The sequence below is a fragment of the Mus musculus genome, chromosome 4 (genome assembly GCF_000001635.26).
Source record: "Mus musculus strain C57BL/6J chromosome 4, GRCm38.p6 C57BL/6J".
Lineage (NCBI taxonomy): Eukaryota > Metazoa > Chordata > Mammalia > Rodentia > Muridae > Mus > Mus musculus.
The window spans coordinates 103,236,216-103,261,578 of NC_000070.6; the positions used below are offsets into that span (position 1 = coordinate 103,236,216).

Genomic DNA, 25,363 nt, shown 5'->3' on the forward strand with positions numbered 1-25,363 from the left:
CCTGTAGCATAGACTAGGCAAAGGTAAGGCAGATAGCCTCACTCACAGAGGGTGAGCATGGAGGAGATGACAGAGCCTCAGAAAGCCCATCCTGTCAGTGGGTCCTGAGAGTGGATTCTGACATATTTCGTAGAGAATAGACCACGGCTCTCAGGCCACGATCAGCAGCCACAGGGGACCTAGGGAGGAACCCTGTGATCACTCGTCCTGACATTAGCACCGGGATCTGGTTCTGATCCTTGTCTAGTACCCTTATTTCCTTTTCCCAAAGGTCATCAAGGCCCTTACTCATGCACACTCCACAGATTCTGTCTTGGAGAGAAACAGAAGGGTGACTTAAGCCTAAAGAACCCATCCATCATTGTTCCAAAGTTGCAAAACATCCCCATGGCCAACTTATTATGCAGAGATGCTGATGAGAAGGATCTAGATGCTAAGGAAAAACAAACCACTTTTCCACCTCCTCGTGGAAATATAACTAAATTGGTACCTACTACAACACATACTTATACTCTCTATTTTCATTTGACTACACTCAGTATAGGAAGCCCACTAGCTGACCAGTCTGGGGCTCCTCCTTTGATGGCATTATGACAGTAAATGTTAATAATAAGCAGAAAAAAAATCATTATTCTGTATTAGACAAGGCGAACTTGCTCTACCAGAGTTGTCATTGAACAGTATAAAAATATTAACATTTTAAAAAATAGATTACCTGCTTGTACTAGAATCTGCTGAGTGGTCTGTAGAATGCATGGACTTCTTAGTTCTGCTTTCATGTTGATCTGCAATTACAGATTTTCATAAAGGATACATAAGTACGATGCTACCTAGAAAATGTCTGAATGAAATATCTTACAGTTTAAAATAACATAGAAGGGCTGGAGAGATGGCTCAGTGGTTAAGAGCACTGACTGTTCTTCCAAAGGTCCTGAGTTCAATTCCCAGCAACCACATGGTGGCTCACAACCTTCTATAGTAGAATCTGATGCCTTCTTCTGACGTATCTGAAAACAGCAACAGTGTATTCACATATATAAAATAAATAAATCTTTAAAAAATTGTTTAAAATAACATAGAAAACTTCTGGCATAGTGGCAAATTTGTAGTAGTGTGTTGACCTTTTTTTGTGTGTTTGTTTGTCTGTGTCACGTGAGTGTAGGTGCCCATGGAGGGCAGAGATGTCCGACCACATGGAGTCGGAGTTACAGGTAGGCATGAGTTGTCTGATGTAGTGCTGGGAATCAAAATCAAATTGTCTGCAAGGGCAGTAAGTGCTTTTCACCACTGAGCCGTTTTGCCATCCATACTTCTTGAGTGAACAAAGTAGAAGAAAAGATAGAGCAAGACTTCAGTATTCAGCTAAGACAGTGCAAACATAAAAGTAGTGAAGAGTTTTCATGGACAAAAGTTGCAGGTTTATTCGCAGGCAGCAGGCAGAGATGCTGAGAATAGTGTGGGCTTTTGAAACCCCAAAGCATAACCCCATGACAACCCAACAAGGCCATACCTCCTACTCTTTTCCAAACACTTCATCATCTGGGGACTAAGCACACAAACACCTGAGTCTGTGTGACCAAACTCATTCAAACCACCACATTCCACTCCCTGCCCCCCCCCTTGGGCTTGTAGGCATATTATAATGCAAACTGCATTTAGTCCAAGTTCAAAAGTCCCCAGAGGTTTCTGTCTCAAGACTGCTTAAAAGTTCAAAGTGTTTTAGGCATTTTCTTAACTGTAACCCCGTGTAAAATTAAAATAAAATAAGATAAAATAAAATAAAACCCAGCATTTCACATACTTCTAACATACAATGGCACCAAACACACATTACCATTCTAAAAGAGAAGAACGGGAGCAGAGGGAGAAAATACTGAGCCAAAGACCCAAACCTAGCAGGGCAAACTCCAAATTCTACATCTCCATGTCTGATATCAAAGTGCTTTTCAGATCTCCAACTTTAAACTTTGTTGACTACAACACACTTCTTTCTCTTGGGCTAGTTTCACACACAGTCTGCAGCTCTCCTCGGCAGGTATCTCATGGCTCTGGCTGGCATCTGCAACATCTTAGGGTCTCCAATGCAATCCAGCTTCATGCAATGACCTTTAGAGGCCTCCATGCAGGGACTGTTCTGTCAAACTGCTGGCCTTAGTGGCTTTCCTTAACAGTGGAAGAAGATTCCTTAACCCTTGTGGTGGTTTGAATAGCTTTGGCTCTCATAGACTCATGTATTTGAATGCTTGGCCCACTGGGAGTGACACTATTAGGAGGTGTGTCCTTATTGGAATGGGTGTGGCCTTCCTAGAGGAAGTGTGTCCCTGTGGGGGTGGGCTTTGAGGTCTTATGCCCAAGCTCTGCCCAGTGAGGGAGAGATTCTAGTTGTCTGTAGGAGAGTCTTTTCTTGACTACCTTTGGATCAAGATGTGGAACTCTTGGCTCCTCCAGCAACAAGTCTGCCTGGACGCTGCCAAGCTTTCTGCTATGATGATACCAGAGGGAACCTTTGAAACTATAAGCCAGCCCCAATTAAATGTTTGCCTTTGTAAGAGTTGTCTTGGTTATGGTGTCTCTTCACAGCAATGAAACCCAAACTAAGATAGCCCTCTTCCTGTATCCTTGACTTTTAACCAAAACCACTGACTGAAGCTTCCAAATTTTTCTGTTTGCTGGAGCTGAAAGCTGGGACACCCCGCCCACCCCCTAGGATTTACTTTGATTTGTTGAGGGTTTCTAGGCCAGGGAAATCCCTCAGGCTTATTCTTTTCATGGTTGCAAGATTAGCTGGGTGGTGTCTTGTGCTTTATTTTATTTTGAATCTGGCTTTTCTTACAACTTTTTGTCTCCTTCAGCACAGAACTTGACTCCAACTTTACATCTCCAGGCTGTTTACCACCCCCACCCCCTCAAACTGTCCATTTGTATTTTTTTTTTTTTTGTCCAGCATGCTCCTTTTCATTGTAGATCTAGATAAGAGTGATCACTAATAAACACATAACGCAGTCAGTATTGACTCTGAATATTGAAATCTCCTCTGAAAGTGCCTTTAGTCTAAAAATCTGCAATTTAGTCATCAGCCAACCTTTTGGACAAGGGCAAAAAGTAGCCACATTCTTTGCCAAAATTTCAAACTCTCCAATATTATTCCCTTCTGAAACCTCTTAAGATGGGCTGCCATAGTCCATATATCTCTCAGCACTATTTTCTAACTTGCTTCTCCTAGTATGGCCCACTAAGCCCTGCTTCCAAAGTCTTCCATATCCCTCCAAACAACAGAATGCTCAGGCTTGTCACAGCAATATGGCACTCTTTGGTATCAACTTCTGTCATACTGTTCTATTGATATGAAGACACACCATGACTTAGGCAACTCTTACAAATGAAAGCATGTCACAATTTCAGAGGGTTAGTTCATAATGAAAGCAGGGAACATATAGGCATGGCACTGGAACAGAAGTTGAGTCCTTACATCCTGATTTTCAGGTGGGTGGGGGCCGGGGCTGGGGAGTCAGATGGGGAGAGAAGCAGGTGCTCATGGCATGGATTTTAAAACCTTTAAACCCACCACCAGTGATAGATCCCCTCCTCCAACAAGGCCACACCTCCTAATCCTTCCCAAATAGGACATTAACTGGACTAATCATGCAACTATATGAGCCTATCGGTGAGCCTAGTCTCATTCAAACCAGCACACATATCAGTGATACAGTCTGCTTTTTCTTGTCCTCAAGTAGTTTTATTTTAGTGTGCTGTTTGCTTTAGACTCTCCTATATCCTAGCAAATGTCATGATTAATATTGTTTGTATTCACTCAAGTGACAGTAAAATAAAGACATTTTGGAAAATCAAGGGTCAAAAGAATTAATAATACAGCACACATTCCTCCAAGAGTCACTAAAGGTTGTCTAGCTGTGGGAAGTAAACGTGAATCCAGATGGCTGTGTTTAGAAGACACTGGTGAATGCACATGTTGAGAGGTTATGTTACATATCCAATTACTGACTTTTTAAACTAGCATCTGGAGAGGCTGGAAGATGCTCTAGTGGATGTACAGTGCTAGCCATGCAAGCTTGAAGAAACTCTGTTTGTAACTCCACCACTGGGAAGGTGGAGACAGATCCCCAGAGCAAGCTAGCTAGCTAAACCAGCCACATTGGTAAGCTCTGCATTCAACTAAAAGGGCCATCCTGATGAGTAAGGTAGAGAGAGAGTGATCGGGAAACACTCCTGACTTTAATCTCAAGCTCCCAAATGTGTACAAATATACAACCCAAACAACAAAAACTAATATTTTAAATTAAAATTTACTTTCTCAGGTTTTTTTTTTTGACAATTACATTCTTCTGCCCTGTTTTTTTTCTCAATTTAAAAAGAGATTTATTTTTATTTGTATGGGTATTTTGCCTTCATGTGTATTTTACTTTCATGTGTGTCTGTGCACTATGTTTGTGCCTGTTGCCCATGGAGGCCAGAAGAGGGCATGGGATCTCCTGGGACTGACAGTGACATCCCACTCGGATGCTGGGAATTGAACCAATGTCCTTTGGAACCATAGTCAGTGCTCTTATCCACGGAACCATCTCTCTGGTCCCTTGACTTTGATTTTTTTTTAAAACACTATTTTTGTATTAGATCTTTGAAAAACTCATACAACATGTTTTTGCTCATACTCCCCGCTCCTTTAGCACTGCCCAGATCCACTCCCCCCATTCCTTCTTTGAAGGAACACATCAAGGCCAGGTTGTGCTTCCCAGCTATTCTTGGATGTGTGGTATTCACTGGATTGCCATTGGCTTACCAGGCCTACACTTTTAGAGAAAACTGGTTCTCCTCCTTTCAGAAGCTATCAGTTACCAATAGCTACTTGGCTAGAGGGGAGATTTCATGCTCACCCTGCCCCCCACCACCCATCTCCATGCTGGGAGTTGATCTGGCTTGAGCTATCATGCTATCATAACCACTGTGAGTTCTTACTGCAGCTGCCCTTCTGTGTGTAGTAGATACTGTTTCCTTATAGCTGTCTTTGTAACTTTGCTTTATTGAGGTATAATTTATATACAATAATGTGTTTATATCTTAAGTGTATAGTATGATGACAACATATTTGCTTATAACTACACCTCATATCAAGACTCCAAAGATGGACTTAGAAGGGGAGGGGAAGGGTCACCAGACCTCTTTATTTGCTCTTCTTTCCTTTCTTTTTCTTTAAGATTTATTTATTATTATACATAAGTGCACTGTAGCTGTCTTCAGACTCGCCAGAAGAAGGCATCGGATCTCATTACGGGTGGTTGTGAGCCACCATGTGGTTGCTGGGATTTGAACTCAGGACCTTCGGAAGAGCAGTCAGTGCTCTTAACCCACTGAGCCATCTCACCAGCCCATGGATCTTTTTCTGCATTTCTGGTGGTGGCCACTCATTTTCTGCACTTTTCAGTGGCAAATTAACCACAGATGAAAAAGAAAGACCAAAGGGTTCCATGTAGCTGCTTGAATAATTTTTTCCAGGGATTTTTTTCCCCTATTTATTTCCATTTCAACCAACATCAGATGTTTTTCACTTCTCTTTGACAAAGTAGAGAAACAAATGATTGGACTTGATTTGCACTTGGGAAAATTTAACCCTTTAGAAGCTTCCCCTTGATCTGTGTATCCTTCACTTTGCCTTCACCTTAGTTTGGGGTTCCACTGGGCTCCACTGAGCTCTCAGAGTTATTTTGGTGACTGGCTTTGTTTTTCTGAGTTTTTCTGAGCTATTTTGATTCTGGTGGGCTCTTTGGGCTCTTGGCACCCTTGTATGGCAGACTTTGTCAACTTAAAAGGCTTTTGAAGTTGTGCTGTGCCACTGAGGTTCTGCTGGGTCATTTAGGACAAAGAAACAAAGGTTCTGAGGAGGTCTCTATGTAATGGCAACTAAGTATGGTTATATGAGATGACTCCATAGTTGCTGCCAGGACTGGTGACCTAAGCTTGATACCCACAATCTACATGATAAGAAGAGAGTTCCAGGACCATCATGTTGTCCTCTGACTTCTACACGTGAAAAGTAGGATGCATGTACCAGCATAATGCATGCATACATATACAGCATAAAAATGTAATTAATATATTTAATTAAGTTTTTGCTATCTGTGCTCCCTAGGGACATTCCCATTTGACTCGTCTTTTATAAACTTTAGTTTCTAAGCAGCGAAGAGGACAAGAGATGGAAACAGGGTTAGACATAATGGGAGCAAGGACCCTGAAAGCAAACAGTTTAAATCCCTGTTCTTGGCCAGAAGCAGATGCCTCGGGTTCTGTTCTGGCTGGAGGTTGGAAGGGCCAGACTGGAGCTAATAAAATAATTTATAAATGGACTTGACATAAGCAGAGGTCTAAGGAACAGACTTTGTATTTTTTCCCAGTCGTGACCGATGTTACACAGTAAAGGCGTGGCCTGTCTGTACATCCAAACAGGGCGGTTCCTTGGGCATATATTTCCTTGATGTTTATAATGTAGACAAGATGCTGCTACTTTTGACATAGACATATAATTTGTGTACCTGTAAATGGAGGAGAGACGTTTTCCTTCTTACTAGCATTGGATTCATTGGTGAGTTTGGGAGTCGGGACTGAAGACTCCGCTGATTTTTTACACAGGTGTTTAGACCAAAGCTGTGGAAAAGGCAGGGGATTGGCGTATTCTGTCTAAACAGCAGGAGAAGTGGAGACATCTTAGAAAGTGTTTCTATCTGTATTCTCCCCGCACCCCGTCCATCGAAACAAGATCTCATGGATTCCAGGCTGACCTTTAGCTACTTCTTTTATTTATTTTTTAAAAAGATTTATTAATTTAAATATATGAGTACACTGTCGCTGTGTTCAGACACACCAGTAGAGGGCAGCAGATCCCATTACAGATGGTTGTGAGCCACCATGTGGTTGGTGGGACTTGAACTTAGGACCTCTGAAAGAGCAGTCAGTGCTCTTAACCACTGAGACATCTCTCCAGCCCCCTTTAGCTACTTGTAATCCTTCTGACTCCAGTTCTTGAGTGCTGGGATTACAGGTATGTGCCACTCCATCCACAAGTTTATACTATGGTAAGAATCCAATCTAGAGGATTGTGTATACCAGCTATATAGCTTGGGGATAATTATTCACATTTCTAATATCTAATTATGATAACTACTACCTATGTGGTTCTTAAAATACTGTTTTTCAGTGCTGGGAATTGAACCTAGGGCCTCATGAATATTAATTAGGCAGGTGCTTCACCATTGAGATAACCCTTTGGAGATAAGTACCTTTGAATATGGCGTTTTATATAATCCACCCCTTAGGCTAGTGTTATCATTAACCCTTTATGAATAAGGAAACAAATCTGAAAAGATTTGCCTAGGTTTGTGTACTAATTGTTATTTCCCTTTTCAATAAAAGTTGGACTTCATATTCATAAAAAAAGCATTTTTCGAAATGTAATTGAAGTTCAAACCAAGGAAATGATCCAGCTCTGTTCTAATAGCATGGGAACGACAGCAGAACAGTTCTGAGTAGGGGCCAGGAAGGTGGAATGATAGAGCATGGTACTGCTCATGTTCCTCTGGCCTCTGCCCACTTGGACATGGATGCTTAGGACCCCTCCACGCACATGCATATATCACACACAAGCACAGTACACGTGTGCATACGCATACCACAAAACAACAGCAAAACACACTTCAAGTTAAAGGGACAGGCAAGGATTTTCCAGAAAGGAAATGAGTATCGAGAAGGTAATTTCAAAGATGGACATGTGAGATCGTGTGACATTAAAAACGCTCCTGCACAGCACATTGTTCCGAGTGAAGAGGTGGTCTGCAGAATGGGAAGAAGTATTTGCTAACTATGCCATCAGGCAGGGAACTGATATGTAAAATTCATAAATAACTGTAATAAACATCAAGAAAACAAGCCAACCACATAGTAAATAGGTGAATAAACAGAATCATTTTCAAAAGAAGAAATACAAATGGCCAATAAATAGTTGAAAAAGGGTTCCTATCCTTAGCCATTACTTAAATAAAACTAAAATTTCTTTAAGATTCCATCTTGCTGGTAAGGCCCTATTGCTGCAGACACCACCTATATACATATCTCATTGAACACAGAGAAGCTGAGCTGGTATCTAACCAGAGCCTTCACCCCTACTGAACAGTGTTCGTGGTACTGGAAAGAATTCTGCCTGCTACCAGAGCAGAAAGGTAAACACCAAACCCATGATAAATGCTTCCATATAACAATAGTGACCAATGTACCTGATACACGGGTGCAATCATGGTACAGAAGTTGTGGGAGTAACCAATCACTGTCTGATTGGATTCTAGGCCTATTCTATGAGATGAAACCCATACTTGACAGCACTTCGGTGGCCAAGAACTTGAGACTAGATAGCCCAGGGACCTAGAGGAGAGCCAAATACCACTCTTCTGGTAAAGGAAGGTAGCAATAAATGACTCCTAATGACTGCTATATTCATAGATAAGTACCTTGCTTAGCCATCATCAGAGAAGTTCCCTCCTGCAGTAGATGGGAACAGAGACCCACAACTGGACAATGTGCAGAATAAGAGACCTTGTAACACTCACTTCTAAATGTGATGTCTCCATCAAATTCCTCCTGTCAGGAAGAGGAAATATCGCCACAGAGACAGTAGAAAGAATGCATAAGACAGTGGGGATGGAGGACTCTAAGGAAACCATGGCTTCCTGGCACAACAGGCCTGACATACATTATAAACCATAGAGACTGGAGCGGCATGCACAGGGCCTGACAAGTACAAGCTAGTGGGCTCCCAGTACCGAGGGAGAAGTAAACACAAGATCCCATCACTGACGAGGAAGCTATAGTCAAGTGACCATGGCTCACAAAGGAAAACTTGTCTCCAATAGAGTCTCACTGGGTATTCAAACCACACCAGAACAGGCCCCATGCCCAGCAGTAGTTGGCCAACCCAAAATGAACTCAATGGTAGTAGTTTTGGAAAATTTTCTGTCTGATATTTTGTCTGGATCTTTCTTCCCTTCCCTTCTCTCTCTCTCTCTCTCTATCTCTCTCTCTTCCTTTCTTTCTCTCTTTCACCTTGCTTGTCTTTTGCTTATATATTATGATTTCTGGGGTAAAAAAGGTTCCATCATACCCTAGTCAAAATAGCAATTATGAGTAAAATCTACTTTTGTCAAATGTTGATAATATGGGGAAAGAGGAACACTTATACACTCTTGGGGGAATGTAAATTATTATAGGTATGATGGACATTAATGTGGAGGTCCTCCAAAAACTAAAAATAGAATGACCGTGTGACTGAGCTCTTCCATTCCTTTGTATCTACTCAAAGGATGCCAAGCATTGTACCACAGAGGTACTTACTTATTACCCTACTCACAATAACCAAGAAACAGAATCTTCCAAGATCTTCACCAGTAGATTATTGAGCAAAGAAAATGTGATGTTTAAGCATAATGGAATTTTGTCCCTCCATGAAGAGAAAGGAGGCCATGACATTTGCAGGAAATGAATGCAATGAGAAGTCTTTATGTTTAGCAAAGGTAAGCCAGACTCACACACTACTAATAGTTTCTCTCATATGCAGACTCTAGTTTTAAATTGTGTGTGTATATGCACATGCACACACACACAGAAATCATACAAGTTAAGACAATCATAAGAAAGGAAGAGATCTTAAGGTGGGAAGGTGTTTTAGTTATGGTTACGCTATTTCTGATAAAACATCATGACCAAAAAAGCACGCCGGGGAGGAAAGGGTTTATATGACTTACACTTCCATATTCCATTCACTGTCCAAAGAAGTCAGGACAGGAATTCAAGCAGGGTAGAAACCTGGAGACAGGAACTGATACAGAGGCTGTGGAGGGTGCTGCCTACTGGCTTGTTCCCCATGGCTTGCTCAGTCTGCTTTCTTGTAGAAACCAGGAGGACCAGCCTGGAGATGGTACCACCCACAGTGGGCTGGGTCCTCCTTATCAATTGCTAATTAAGATCACTAATCACTAATCAATCACTAAATGCCATATAAGCTGGATCTTATGGAGGCAGTTTTTGTTTTTGTTTTTAAATTTATGTATTTATTCATCATATTAGTGCTCTATCTGCATGTACAACAACATGTTGGAAGAGGGCATCAAACCCCATTATAGATGGTCCTTAGCTACCTCGTGGTTGCTGGGAATTGAACTCAGGACCTTTGGAAGAGCAGTCAGCTAGTAACCTCTGAGCCATCTCACCAGCCCTTTGGAGGCAGTTTTTACATTAAGTTTCCCTTCCTTCAGATAGCTAACTCTAGTTTGTGTCAAGTTGACATAAGACTAGTCAGTATAGAGGCTACAAGAAAAACAAAACTAAAAGTGCACAGAGCAATGGAACACATGTAATATACATGTAACATGATGAGCCCACAGCTGACTCTCTATAGAGTAGCTATACTCTACTCAGTAGGGAATCGTTGAAGACTCCTGCTCTAAGGTCAGGAAGAAGAGAAGAATCTCCACTTTGACCAGTTTTAGTCAACACAGGACTAGAAGTTCCAGGCCAAAGCTATCAGGCAATGGAAAGAAATTAAGAGTATCCAAATTGGAAGAAAGGTAATCAAGTTGTTTCTATGTACAGAAAACAAGATCTTATTTATAGAAAAATGCAAATATTTAAAAAAAAACATTAGACTTGGTGAATAAGTTTAGTGAAGTGGATGATACAAAATCTACACACAAAACTAGCCAATAAAGCTGAGAGAGAAATTGAGAAAGCCACTGTATTTGTGAGAGCTGTAAAAAGAAAAAAAATAGCAAATTTTATCAAGGAGATGGAAAAAAAAAGACATAAATACATCACTGTTGCAGAATGTGTGTGTGTGTGTATTCTGATGCTGATTTCTACAGACATCTGGCTACAGTCTTGAGGATGGCAGGGTCAAGCATTTCCTGTCTCAATGTTATGTAAAAATTGTCTTCTAACACCTCTGATTGGTTAATATAAGAGCTGATCAGCCAAATAGCTGAGCAGAAGAGGAGAGGAGTTCTGATCCCAGGCTGGAGATCGTAGGAGGAAAGAAGGACCAGGGGAAGATGAAGGTGTAGAGAAACCATGTGAAGAAAGCAGGAGGATTCTCCAGGAGGTCATGATGAGAGAGACACACATGGAGCAGAGCAAGCCGGGGCAAGACCAGATGCCAGTAAAGGACAATTTGCCAAGGTATTAGCAGCAGTTAGGTTAGAGTATTGCAGAACCTTCCTAGCTTAGTCTTGCAGCTTAAAATGCCAACCATGTCAGGAGCTAAAAGGGCTAGATCACACATGGAAATGCCCTATAGTTACTTAGGAGCAAAAGGGGTGCTAGACACCCCTACCTCCTCCACTCACCCCCATCCCCGCCAAAGAATTGCTTTATACACCCTGAAAGGGGAAACATCCTATGTTCATGAATTGGAAGAATTACTAATGTTAAACTGTGACCATACTGTCTAAAGCAACCTACAGATTTACCTTATTTAGCTCACAGCCATATCCTCCAAGTCTATGTATAAAACCCCCAAATTTTGTGCTACCACCAAAGTCCCTAAATGGCCAAAGAAATTGGCCTAAAGGAAGAGAAAAAGCTGGAAAGAGCAGAATACCAAAGTTCAAAACAAATCACAAATCAGGCACGGCAGCATACGTGCAATCCCAGGCTTTGGGGGTTGAGTGTTAGCACCTTGAGCCTAGTTTGGGCTACAAGAGAGCACCTGTCTTTTTTTTTTTTTAATTAGAATTATGGTGCAACTCTATACAGGCTTGCCTAACAAGAGCCAGGCCTGGGTTCCCTGCCCAGCACAAAAGGAAAGATTAAGCTCTATTGTTCTAGACCACAGTGAGGTGACTATAGTTACACATTTCAAAATAACTAGCAGAGAGCATTTGGAATGTTTCTCAACACAGAGAAGTAAATGTTTGAGGTGATGGATATACTAATTATCCTGATTTGATAATTATGCATTGTATGTGTGCATTAAAATATACATGTGTAACTGAATGTAGTTATTATGCACCAGTTAAGTCTATTTCAAAGAACCAGGCCCAAATAGATTGATGGATGAGTTCTTTCAAACTTTCATGTAGGAAACAGACAAACCAACTAACCAACCAACCACAAAAGGAGCCTGTGTCAATTAACTTAAACAAACAAACAACAAAACCCTTTTCAGTTGTTTACATGATCAGGTGTAGTCTTAACATCAAAGCCTGAAAAGATGATGTAAAAACCTACACTCTAATCTCATAATGTTAGGATTTTTTTTATAAGACATGTAGAGTGCTAAATAACATGCTAATTAACAGTATACATTTTTTTTTTTTTTTCGAGACAGGGTTTCTCTGTATAGCCCTGGCTGTCCTGGAACTTCAAATGAAGTTATATGAATGCAAGGTCTCTAAGAGATAATGTTTTTTATAATTCATTTCCCGGTGAGCTAAAATGGCAGGAAAATGATGTAATGTTTTGGTTACTGTTTCAGTATTTGCTTGCTTGCATGCTTGAGAAAGGGTCTTCTTGTGTGACCCAGGCTGGCTTTGCTGTTGCAGTCCTCTTGCCTCTCCTGTGCTGGGATGACAGGCAGGTACCACCACGCCAGGTCCAACATACTATAAATAGTATACTCAATAGCAACAATACTATAAATGGGTCTGTGTTTAGATGAAACCACTATTACAAATAGAACCACCATAAATCTATACGATATAACTATTTTAACACAATTTTAAAGTTTATGACTGTAAAACTAACAACCAATAGCGTAGCTGAGACAATGAACCCAGTAGTCTATGAACTGCTGAGACTGACACCCAACTGGGTCTATGACTGCAGCTCCTTGAGAGACTAAGGTTGGAGGATCACAATTTTGAAGCTACCCTGGGGCAGCATTTTATTCATGTTATTAGCCTCAAAACAAAAAGTAAAAGAGGGTGTGTGTTTGGGAGGTGGGGTCTAGACCACTGGTAGAGCACTGCCTAGCATGTGCAAGTCCATACATTCAACCCCTAACCCATGCAAAGAAAGAAAACAAAGAAGAAGAAAGCGACATCCATCATTGCTTATGAATTTTTAGAAAGGATAGAATAATGAACTAGAAATAATGATGGAACCTGTACACTCAAGAAAACACACACTCACACACTCACAGAGAGAGACAGAGAGAGAGAGAGAAAGACACACACACAGAGAAACAGACACACACACACACACACACAGAGAGAGAGAGAGAGAGAGAGAGAGAGAGAGAGAGAGAGAGAAACAGAGACAGGCAGCACACAGGCACTTGTAAAAGAGAAAAGAAACTGAGCAAACACACCAAACCGAAAATGCCTTTGGCAATTCTGATTCACCATGAGTAAGCAGTCTCTTATCAGGAATGCCCTACCTCAGATAAGAAATAGCACACACACACACACACACACACACACACACACAGACACACACACACACACACACACACACACACACACACACACACAGACACACACACACACACACACACAAACACACACTTCCCTCTCTCTCTCCTCTCATTTAGCAGAGTGAAAGAAAATAGTGAGAAAGATAAACCACTGAATTCGGTCTCAGTGATTTGAAGAGAGTGAAGTTGGCGTTTATATGAGGTTTCACTGGACGGCAGGCTGCAGCTGGCCTTGAGCATACACCTGATAGTAAAGCCACTGGCCAGGAAAAAGCAGGACAGAGTTCAGGGCAACCAAAGCTGCTGGAAGGTGATGGGGGAAGGCTAGGAAGAGAAAGCCAACAGGACGGTTTCTGACCAAGTCTCTGGCTGACTCAGATCCATACCGTTTGGGGAAGACTATAGTCAGCCAGCTAAGATGGAAATAACTAAGCTAAAATACAAGCTGTTCTTTTAAGAGTATTTTGTCTTTTCAGTGCATCAAGGGGAACTGATAAGACAATGTTTTTTGAAGGTAGGGAACTGAATGTCCTAAATACAACAGTCATGACATTCAGCAAATCCAAGTTGATGTATAGAGAACCAGGAAAATGAAGTTTCAGTCAAAAAAAAGTTAAGTGAGGATAGCCCTAAGGGGATCCGGATAGTCAGAGATTTTAAATTTTTTCTTGTGTATAAAATAATGGGTTTCATTTTGACATTTTTATATGTGTATAACATGAATTTTGAACCATTCTACCATTACTCTCCATTGCTTTCCCTCTTCCACTTTCATTGATGCTTTCCCTCAACTCTTTAAAAAGTGAAAATTATAAGACTAAAAATAAGTAATACTTAGAATTTAAAAATATCTCTGGCTGAATTTAAAACAAAGAGATGTAAAAGCAAAAGTTTAGGAATTTACAGATAGAATACTGAAGTTATATATGTATATACACACACATGCACACACACACATACATATACACACATGTATGTGAATCAGAAATCTGTGGAACAATAACTATACACATGTCTGAGTAACAGAAGGAAAGGCCAGGGAGAATGAATTAGAATAATATTTGATGCGATGAGGCTGGTATGTTTGTTTATTTTGGCAAAACACATGAATAGTAAATTCTGGAAGCTTAGAGAAGTACATGAAGAATCAATATGAGAAGGACCATAAGTGGGCACAGAGTCAAACTGCTGAGACCCAGACATCATGGAAAGACTTTGAAAGCAGTGTGAGAAATAAGATACAGGACCAGCAACTCAAACCAGTGCTCAGAAGAGAACCCAGGAGCTGTGAGGCAAAGGATGCTGGCACATTGACATGGGAAAAGTGAAAATATCACTCAGATACATATTAGTAAGGCAGAGTTTTGTATCAAATAAAAATTTCCTTCAGAAATGTCTTTAAAAGAAAACTAAGGTTTTGGTGCCCGTGAACCTCTACAACAAAGTACTTAGAAATTAATTAAGCCAAAGGAAAATACGAGAAACTTAGCTTCAGTGATGACAGGAAAAAAAAAATCAGATCTGGTTAATATTCAGTTATTTTTATATATAAAAGAGAAACATATATGTTTCTTTGAAATATTCAGGAGTGTCAGAAGCAGAAAATTATGACTATGTATAATAGTACGAATGATAGGGTAATAAAAAGATTTGTACCACCACAATGTTCAAAGCTTTCTTTCATCATTTATTTTTCCAAGACAGGATTTCAATGTGTAGCCCTGGCTGTCTGGGAACTAGCTCTATAAAACAGGTTGGTCTCAAACTCACCAAGGTCTGCCTGCCTCTGCATCCCAAGTGCTGGGATTAAAGGCATGTGCCACCACGGCCCAGCTCATTCAAAGCTTTCTACATCAGTAGTATGATTTTACTCTAAAGCAGTGGTTTTCAACCTTTCTAACGCTGTGACCCTTTAACACAGTTCCTCATGTTGTGGTGACCCCCCAACCACAAAATTATTCCATTGCTACTTCATAACTGTCATCTTGCTATTGCTATGAATGGTCATATAAATATCTGACATGTAGGAGGATATTTGATATGCGACCTCCAAAGGATCATGACCTACAGGTTGAGAACCACTGCTCTAACAAAGTACGAAATGGTAATGTGTTTTAATATGCATAGAAAATGCCAAAACCTCAAACAAGTATAACATGTAGTTGAAATAGAAAAGTAAAATAATTTAATCTATGTGATGATTTGAAAGAATGGCTCCCACAGGCTCATATATTTGAATTCTTGGCCCCTAATTGGTGGAACACTTTGGGAAGGATTAGGAGGTGTGGCTTTATTTAAGATGTGTTAATGAGGGCAGGCTTTGAGGTTTCAAAAAAAACCTATGCTATTGCTAATTATCTCTGTGTCTCTGCCTCTCTCTTCTCCCTCTTCCCACCCCTTCTGCTTGTGGATCTGATGTAAATTCTCAGTTACTGCTGCCACACCATGCCTGCCTCCCTGCTTCCATTCTCCCTGCCATGATGGTCTAGAAAAAACCCTCTGATACTATAGGCAAGTCCTCAATTAATTGCTTTTATGAGTAGCCTTGGTCATGGTATCTTTTCATAACAATAAAAAAGTAATTAAGGTGAGTCAAGTAATCTCAAAGGTGACAAGAAGAAAGGAACAGAGGAACAGTAAAACAGAAGAAATATTAGGTTTGAGTGTGAAATGTTTGTCACAGACTCATGAGTTTGAATGTTTGGTACTGTCTTGGAAATGGGACATAGCTGGAGAGCACAGGAAATGCAAATCAAAACAACACTGAGATCCCACCTCACACCAGTCAGAATGGCTAGATCAAAAATTCAGGTGACAGCAGATGCTGGCGAGGATGTGGAGAAAGAGGAACACTCCTCCATTACTGGTGGGATTGCAAGCTGGTACAACCACTCTGGGAATCAGTTTGGCGGGTCCTCAGAAAACTGGACATAGTACTACCAGAATATCCAGCAATACCTCTCCTGGGCATATACCCAGAAGATGTTCCAACTTGTAATAAGGTTCCACTATGTTCCACCTTGTTCATAGCAGCTATTTATAATAGCCAGAAGCTGGAAAGAACCCAGATGTCCCTCAACAGAAGAATGGATACAGAAAATGTGGTACATTTACATAATGGAGTACTATTCAGCGATTAAAAACACTGAATTTATGAGATTCTTAGGCAAATGAATGTATCTGGATGATATCATCCTGAGTGAGGTAACCCAATCACAAAATAACACACATGATATGCACTCACTGATAAGGGGATATTAGCCCAGAAATTTAGAATACCCAGATACAATTTGCAAAACACATGAAACTCAAGAAGAAGGAAGACCAAAGTGTGGATACTTCATTCCTTCTTAGAATGGGGAATAAAATACCTATGGATGGAGTTACAGAGATAAAGTTCAGAGCAGAGCCCGAAGGAATGATCAGCCAGAGACTGTCCCACTTGGGAATCCACCCCATAAACAACCACCAAACCCAGACACTAGGCAGATGCCAACAAGAGCCTGCTAATAGGAGCTGTCTCATGTGAGGCTCTGTCAGTGCCTGGTAAATACAGAAGTGGATGCCACAGTCATGCATTGGACAGAGCACAAGGTCCCCAATGAAGGAGCCAGAGAAATACCCAGGGAGCTGAAGGGAACTGAAGCCCCATAGAAGGAACATCAATATGAACTAACCAGTACCCTCAGAGCTCCTTGGGGCTATACCACCAACCACAGAAAACACATGGTGGAACTTGTGGCTCTAGCTATATTTGTAACAAAGGATGGCTTAGTTGGTCATCAATGGGAGGAGAGGCCCTTGGTCCTGTGAAGGCTCTATGCCTCAGTATAGGGGAATGCCAGGACCAGGAATGGGAGTGGGTGGGTTGGGGAGCAGGGGGAGAGTGGAGGGGTTAGGGGATTTTCAGAGGGGCAACTAGGAAAGGGGATAACATTTGAAATGCAAATAAAGAAAATATCTAAAAGAAGGAAAGAAAGAAAGAAAGAAAGAAAGAAAGGAAGGAAGGAAGAAAGAAAGAAAGAAAGAAAGAAAGAAAGAAAGAAAGAAAGAAAGAAAGAAAGAGAGAATTTAGAAAAGAGGGGAGAGGTAGGATTCAAACCTGTTTTCAAGGATTTCTAGTAAGCAGAGGTAATAGGACACAGGGTCCCAGAGAGAGGGTTAGTGTGAGCAGACACAAGTTATTAATCTTGTTCTTATTCATGGCCTTTGCATATAATGCTTTTGAAACTTGGAGAAAATTTCCTAATGTATTAGATCGACTTCTTTGTAAAAGTCAGATCCCAGTTGAAACGCCTCCTTATTAAGCCTTTATGCCATGTGCACATTTGGTGCTTTAGTTAAGAGCACAACGTTTTCCTGTCACGAGCTTATCTATGTCCTTCATGGGGGTGGTAACAACATCTATGGCTGTAGTCTCTGGTGCCTGGCTCATAATAAGCCTTTGATAACTATACATTAGATGAATCTGTGAGTGGTCATAATTTGGTAAAGAAACCTTTAGATAGGGGCAAAGGACTACATAGACACTGGGTAGAATTAAAGAAAATAGAGGTGAAAAAAATGAATGAGTAAAGATTTTGAGTTTCATACAGTAGACTCAAGAAAGTTTGAAAGTTTCTGAGCCACAGTAAGTTAAGAGTCCCTTTAAGTCTCTTTCCAGGAGGGAACGTTTGCCATTCACCAATGCAGGCAAAAGCATAATTTCTGGTGCCACTGGTGTGAAGTGGCCTGGGCATTGGAAATGCAGCTTCTCTGAAGTAGGCTAGCTTGTCCATAACTGAAAGGCTGGCAGCTTAGACAATGAGTGCCAGTTTATCATCATGAAAAACCACTCTTATTATTTTTTACTTTTGTGCCCACCAAGTTTAGAGAAGCACTACTTTCTGCCAACCATATATATAATAAAGTCATTACTTCTTTTCCAGTTTTCAAAAAAAAAAAGAAGTATGAAACAAAGCTAATAGGCTTGGGGGAATAGCTCAGTGGTTGAAGACCTGCCTAGAACACATGAGACCCTAGGCTCAATCCCCAGTACCACCTCCCAAAAAGATAAAAAATAGTTACTAATGATCGTCATTAAGCATGTGTAGCTTCAGGACTAGAGAGATTGCTCGGCAGTTAAGAGCACTTACTGTTCTTCTGAAGTTCCTGAGTTCAAATCCCAGCAACCACGTGGTGGTTGGCAACCATCCATAATGAGATCTGATGCCCTCTTCTGGAGTGTCTGAAGACAGCTACAGTGTACTTACAGATAAATAAATTAATAAATCTTTTAAAAAAAGCAAGTATAGCTCCATGCTTTTTTCTCCATGTCAGTAATAATCAGTTAATAGCAAATCAATATGCACATAAAAGAGTCTATAGTAGCTTACCCTCACATAGTTTCTTACCTCTCTAGTGCCCTAGGTATGACCTGCTGAATGGTGGCCAGGTACCTGCCCAATGTCTGAGACAGAGAGGTTGCAGAATGCAACAGGAGCCCCCCAGTGAATGGTGGATTGTGACCTATTCTTGGTACTTACCATAACTGTATAATCTAACCCTAGCTCAAAAATTTTTCCTGAGCTGTACATGAAAAGATGAACAAGTTCATGTGTTTATAGTATACATTTAAGAAATGTTTAAAGTAGATGTCCACAGCTTTATCTTACGCATCATTTAATGTTGTCTTCATATATAAGATTTTATGACTATCAGATGAAATTGCTTGACATCCTCACATGTTTGGATTCTAAACACCACTTGAGTTGTGATACACAAAGACATGAAGTTATTGAACTAGCGTAAATAACTGTTAAATAGTCACAGATATGTAAATTACACTCACCTCATCTTTATCCTTAAGATAACGAAGAGATATAGGTCTTGATTTTAGATTTTCTTCTTTGTGGTCTAAGGAAATCCAAACACGCACAAGATGATTTTCAAAAAAACTGCTTTTAGTTTCTCTACTACTAGTAAAATTGTTTTAGCTGTGTACTTTAATCATCCCTTTTGCTTATGTATGCAATGTTTTTACATTTGTAGAGAGAAATCTATTCCAAAACGACTCCCTTGAATCTTTTCATCACATTTATTTATTTTTGATTATGTGCATGTGTGTGGGTGCATGTATGAAATAGAACATAGGGGGCTGGTGAGATGGCTCAGTGGGTAAGAGCACCCGACTGCTCTTCCAAAGGTCCGAAGTTCAAATCCCAGCAACCACATGGTGGCTCACAACCACCCGTAATGAGATCTGATGCCCTCTTCTGGTGCGTCTGAAGACAGCTACAGTGTACTTACATATAATAAATAAATAAATCTTAAAAAAAAAAAAAGAAGAGTGTTGTTCAAAAAAAAAAAAAAAAAAAGAAAGAAATAGAACATAGATGTACTTCAGGGGACAACGTGTGAGAGTCTGTTTTCTTCTAACATGTGGATCCCAGGGGTTGAACTCAGGTCATCAGGCGTGGCAGCAACCATCTTTATTTACTAGCTGAGCCCTCTCACCAGCCTTTGAAATTATTTACTTTAATGCTGGTGTCTGAAATGATAGGATATAATTTTCAAATACTTATGCAATTTTATTTTCTTGGAAAAGGAATTTCTAAATAAATTAGAAACATATATGTTATACAAAATATTCTTTTTTTCCCCCTCTGTGTAGCCCTGGCTGTCCTGGAACTCACTCTGTAGACCAGGCTGGCCTCAAACTCAGAAATCCACCTGCCTCTGCTTTCCAAGTGCTGGGATTAAAGGTGTGGGCCACCACTGCCCAGCTCAAAATATTCTCTAGGTTATAAAAATAATCTGTAGTAATCCTTAGAAAACAGTAATATTCTCCCCATCCTGCATTTACCTTTTCCTAACTATAGATGCTATTCATTTAGATTATTTTAGAATAGATCTTCTTAATATAAGCATAGTTTATGTGACAAATATCCCATCCTTAGGTTTAGATAACCCAGTACTCAAACCAGACACATTTTTGTGAGTTACGTTGTCTTGAAAAGTTAACCTTGCTGACCTTTCTACCCCATCTGTTAGTTTCAAATATTAGTAATTACCATACATGAAAGCTTTGATGACTGAATAATTCATATCTCAAACAACATGGAATCCGATATTTATTCAGTTAATGTATAGTAGACACTGGTGCTAGGCTCTGAACTGGGATCACTCTCTAGTAATACGCTCATTTTAGTTGATAACACAGAAAACCAACAGAAAGCCCTAAAGAGTGAATGCAGTGTGAATGTATCTAGGCAGAGAGGAAATCTAGAAGCTGTGCTGAGGGGAGGCTGGGGACCAGGTAGTTTAAGAATCAGTGAGTGATGCCCAACCTATTGGCAGAGTTCAGAACATCCAGTGTCTGTGTATTCCAGAGTAAGGGTTTGGGGTAAGAAGCCAGTGAAGAGGCTTCGTGATGGGATGCTAACCACCCTTTCAAAGAACACTAAGATGGCCCAAAAGCAAATAGGTTAGAAACCTCTGCTGGCATCGTGGAGGGTCAGGCAGTTAGCAATAGCTCCCTTTGGGAACGTAACTAAAATGTTAGAGTGAAACACTGTTACATCAAAAATTTCCAGGTCTTTTATGAATAAACTTCGTTCTTTGACAATTTCATGAGTGTGAGGAGCAAGCCAGCAAGCAGAATTCTTCCATGACCTCTGCCTTAGTTCCTGCTGTAGGGTTCCTGCCTGAGTTCCTGCCCTGACTTTACGCCGTGATAGCCTGTGACAGGGAAGGACAAGATAAATGAACACTTTTATCCATGCATTAGTCACTTTCCTGTTGCTCTGATAAAACACCAAGATGAAGGCAAAGCAACTTATAGATAAAAAAGTTTACTTGGGCTTTATAGTTCCAGAAGGATAAGAATACATGATGCCGGGCAAAGACATGGCACTAAGCTGCAAGCATAATGGCAAGACCTGGAAGCCAAGCTTGAGCCACAAGCATGAGTCATGGGTAGCAAACTTGAAATGGCATGAATGTTTAAACTCTCAGAGCCCACTTCTAGTGACATACTTTCTCTAACAAGGCTGCACTTTAAAAAATGTCTCCCAAACAATGCCGCCAAAATGGTCAAATACATGAGCTGCAGGGGACATTGTCATTCAAACTACCACACTCCCCCAAGATGCTTGTTCTCATGGTATTCTATCACAGCAACAAAAAGCCAAGAGGACACCTGGAAAGGGTAGCTATTATATGAAATTTTTAGTGCTATTTGCATCTTTGTTGGGTACAGTTGGGAAGATGAAGAGGATGAGAGAAGTCATACTAGAACTCAGGCTAGTATTTATAAATAAGAGGTGAGGATGGTTGGATCAGGATGGCAGTGGAAACAGGGAAAAGAATCAACTCAGCATGAATTAGCATAGAGAGGACTTGCTGATGGGCTGGGCTTTGAGAATGGGGAGAACAAGGAATCAGAGGTGACTCGCAAGCTTCACATTGCTTCACATAATTCACATAAGCTTCACATTGGCGTTGCTTTTCAGTCCAGTGTGCTGTGTTGAGGATGCTGGAGGAATAGGGTGGGAAGAGTGGTTAGCACTTATGGTGGAGCTAGGGAATCATGAGTCTTGTGGTGAATTTAAGGTACCTGTGTGAGTTCTGAGATACCAGTATGTAGCTCAAGAGAGGTATCTGATATTCATGAAGATAGAAAGTGTGTAAGTTAGCCTTTCCATGAGACATTTGAAGTGTGTGGGGGCTACACATGCCACAACATGCACATGGAAGTCTGGGGACAACTTTAATGAAGTGGTTTTTCATCTTTTACCTTCATATGGATTCCAGACATCAAACTCAGGGCACCAAGCTTGTGTGGAAAGTGCCCTTACCCATCTAGCCATTCTCATCAGACACCCCCACTTTTTAAATGATATTTGAAACCATAAGCTGGGTTAAGTTTAACCAAGGTAACTTATAAAAGAAAGTATTTATTTTGGGCGTACAATTTCTGAGAATTAGAGTCCATGACTATCATGATGGGGAGCATGATAGCAGGCAGGCAGGCAGGCATGGGACTGGAGTAGTAGCTTAAAGCTTATATTCGTGTCCGAAAGTAGGAGAGAGGGAGGGAGGAGGGAGGGAGGGAGGGAGGGAGGGAGGGAGGGAGGGAGGGAGGGGAAAGAGAGGAAGAATATGATGAGGGAAAGGTGCACGAGGAGATGGGGTCAGAATTATCAATACCATGGACCCCAGAAACAAGACTGACCACTGCACCAGAAGGACGGGCCTAACATTTGAACATTTATTTATTTTTTACCTTATATGACTGAGTGCTTTTTATACCATATGTGTACTGTGTGTGTACCATCTGTGTACCTGGTGCCATCAGAGGCCAGAAGGTGGCACTGGTTCTCCTGTAACTGGAGTGACAGATGATTGTGAATTGCCTTATAGGTTCTGTGACACAAACCTGGGTTCTCTACAAGAGCAGCAAACACTTTTAACCACCGAACCAGCTCTCCTGTCCCAGACCCAGACTTTGAAATGATCAGTTGCCTTTGCTCTGGGTCTCTGTAAAATGTGCTGGCAGGAGGTGGCCTGGAGAAGGCCGCTTTTCTGACTCACCTCCATATTGACAGCTCTCTAAGCAGAGTGCTTTAAAAATTAAGTTCCTGCCTCTGTTCTCTGGCTTCTGTACTGACAGACACTCTAACCCCTGGTACTCCTGTTACACTTGGCTCACAGAGGTAAAGCTCTAGGACTTTCAGTAAGTCATTCAGTTGCCTCAGAGAGCCCAAAGCCTGTCCGAGACTAGAAGGCCCTGGAGTCCGGGGTGGAAAAACTTCCAAGCAGCCACCGAGTGATTCTATTCGGGGATTTCTCTTTTCCTGGCTCTGCCTCTTTCTATCATCTTCATGTAGCAAATTAAACTGTGGTACTTTCTGCTTTGATTTTCAGCTTAAGGCATGTCTGGCCTCTGCCTAAAAGGTGCTTTCTGTTTCTGCTTTCTGTTGTGTTTCTACTTCTTTCTAGCTCAGGACTTATTTCCCCACTTAAAGCTTTTTCTAACGTGTTCTTTCTGGGTATTCCAGAACTTGGACTATTAGAATGGGTGGGGCAGCCTCCATCTCTGGTGACAGCTCTTTGGAGTCTGTTCTAGCAAATTACTCCAACTATGCTTATGACCACACAAAAAGGAAAATGAGATATATTTTTTAAAATTATTATAATATAATTTGAGCCACTCTGTGCATTTGGTTCTAGGGAAATATGTTTATTGAATGGATCTTTAAATTATGTAACTATTTTATACCTATTTTAGAATTGTTTTGCAAGGGAGCAAGGTAGTGGAGAGAAATTCCTGATGCCCAGGCTTTAGTGTCAGTGCATAATCAGGCTCTGAACTTGACTGAAGGAAAATCACTGATACAAATAGAAGTGCCAAAGTTGTTTTGGAAAAGCTATAGTCAGGAGGAGGATGAAGCGGCAGCAGACACAAGTGAATGTCACTGTCAGAGATAAGACCCTCAGCCCAAGCAAAGTTAGCCATAAAACCTGCTTTCCCACAACCAGGGAAAACTAAGGAAGGTGGGAAGAAAATGAGGGGAGTCTGGAATGGTCTCCTCTTCTTGGACCCTGCAGGGTACTCTCATTGGAAGCTACTCATCCCTACTAAGACTATCCCTCCACCCCGTAGCCTCCCCTGCCACCTTGACATGGGGAATACTGGGCAGCTACTTGGCAACTACTAGGCACATACTCCCTTTTTCACACTAGACATTATAAACTGGAATTATACTGGGCAATCCTGTTGGGACGACCTTGTCAAACTACTTGAATCAATCTCTAGATTGGCATTCCAATGGCCCTGCTCACGATCCTGATGGCTGATAGAGGGCTTATACTGCATAAGACTAGAGAGGCAGTGGGGAAAATACATCAGGGCAATCCAGTTGAAACTCTTACCTCTTCTGAGATAGTCCCAGGTACAGAGCCAAATTGTAATGTCAATGAGATTAGAGTATTAGAGTAGATTGGTAGCCATAAAGAGACAGCCCCTAGTCATAAAGAATAGCTTAGCCCCAGCCTGACCATGCAGCTCCACCCGCAGAAACAGTATGTTCAGGTATGGAAAGCACACTGCCCTGCTGCCAGTCAAACCATAAAACTAGCTGTAACTTCCTGGTAAGTACCCAAGTATGTATGTGTGGTATGGTGTGTGTGTGTGTCTGTGTGTATGTATGCGTGTGTGTTTGTGGGTGGTGGTGGTGGTGGTGGTGGTGGTGATGTGTGTGTGTGTGTGTGTGTGTGTGTGTGGTATGTGTATGGTATACATATGTGTGTGTTTGTATGAGTGGTGATGGTGGTGTTGTTGGTGGTATGTGTGTGTGCATTTTCTCTTAAACATGTTCTTATGTAGTCCAGTCTGGCCTCAAACTTGCTCACAGCCAAGGCTGACCTTGAACTCTGAATCCTGCTGTCTCTACCCCTCAAACACTGGACTTATAGGCATGCACCACCATGCCTGGTTTAGGAGACATAGTTTTGACTCACAAACCCCTCTTTCAGGTAGGGATCTCTAACTAAGCTGCAGGCATAAGTTACATTCTTTTTTCCTAGAAGGCCAACAGTTTTACCTACAGCTTCCTCTGGAGCAGCGGTTCTCACCCTTCCTAATGCTGGGACCCTTTAACACAGTGTCTCATATTATGATGTCCCCGCAACCACAAAATTATTTTTGTTGCTACTTCATAACTGTAATTTTGCTACTGTTGTAAACTGTAGTGTAAATATCTGTGACTTCTGCTAGTCTTAGGTGACCACTATAAAAGGGACGTTGGACTTCCTGAGGGGTGGTGACCCACCCGATGAGACACACTACACTAGAGGAAACAGGTTGGCTGGCAATGCAAATTATGAAGTTGCTAAAGATCATCATATGATGACACT

General features: G+C 41.1%; 1 protein-coding gene across 6 annotated transcripts in view; it reads right to left on the minus strand.

Annotated features, from left to right (window-relative positions):
• 4921539E11Rik (RIKEN cDNA 4921539E11 gene) overlaps nt 1–25,363 on the minus strand; it is a 60,510-nt gene that overhangs the window by 5,771 nt on the left and 29,376 nt on the right. For 3 of the 6 annotated variants that reach the window (NM_001163494.1, NM_027612.1, XM_017320385.2), the window contains 3 exons: nt 19,296–19,360; nt 6,546–6,690; nt 716–785 (listed from right to left, as the gene is read on the minus strand). In NM_001163494.1, the coding sequence (NP_001156966.1) occupies nt 716–785; nt 6,546–6,690; nt 19,296–19,360 (280 nt within the window). Of the gene's footprint in view, nt 1–715; nt 786–6,545; nt 6,691–19,295; nt 19,361–25,363 lie in introns of those variants that run through there. The other 3 variants (XM_006503395.2, XM_006503396.3, XM_006503397.1) reach the window with 3 other exon arrangements.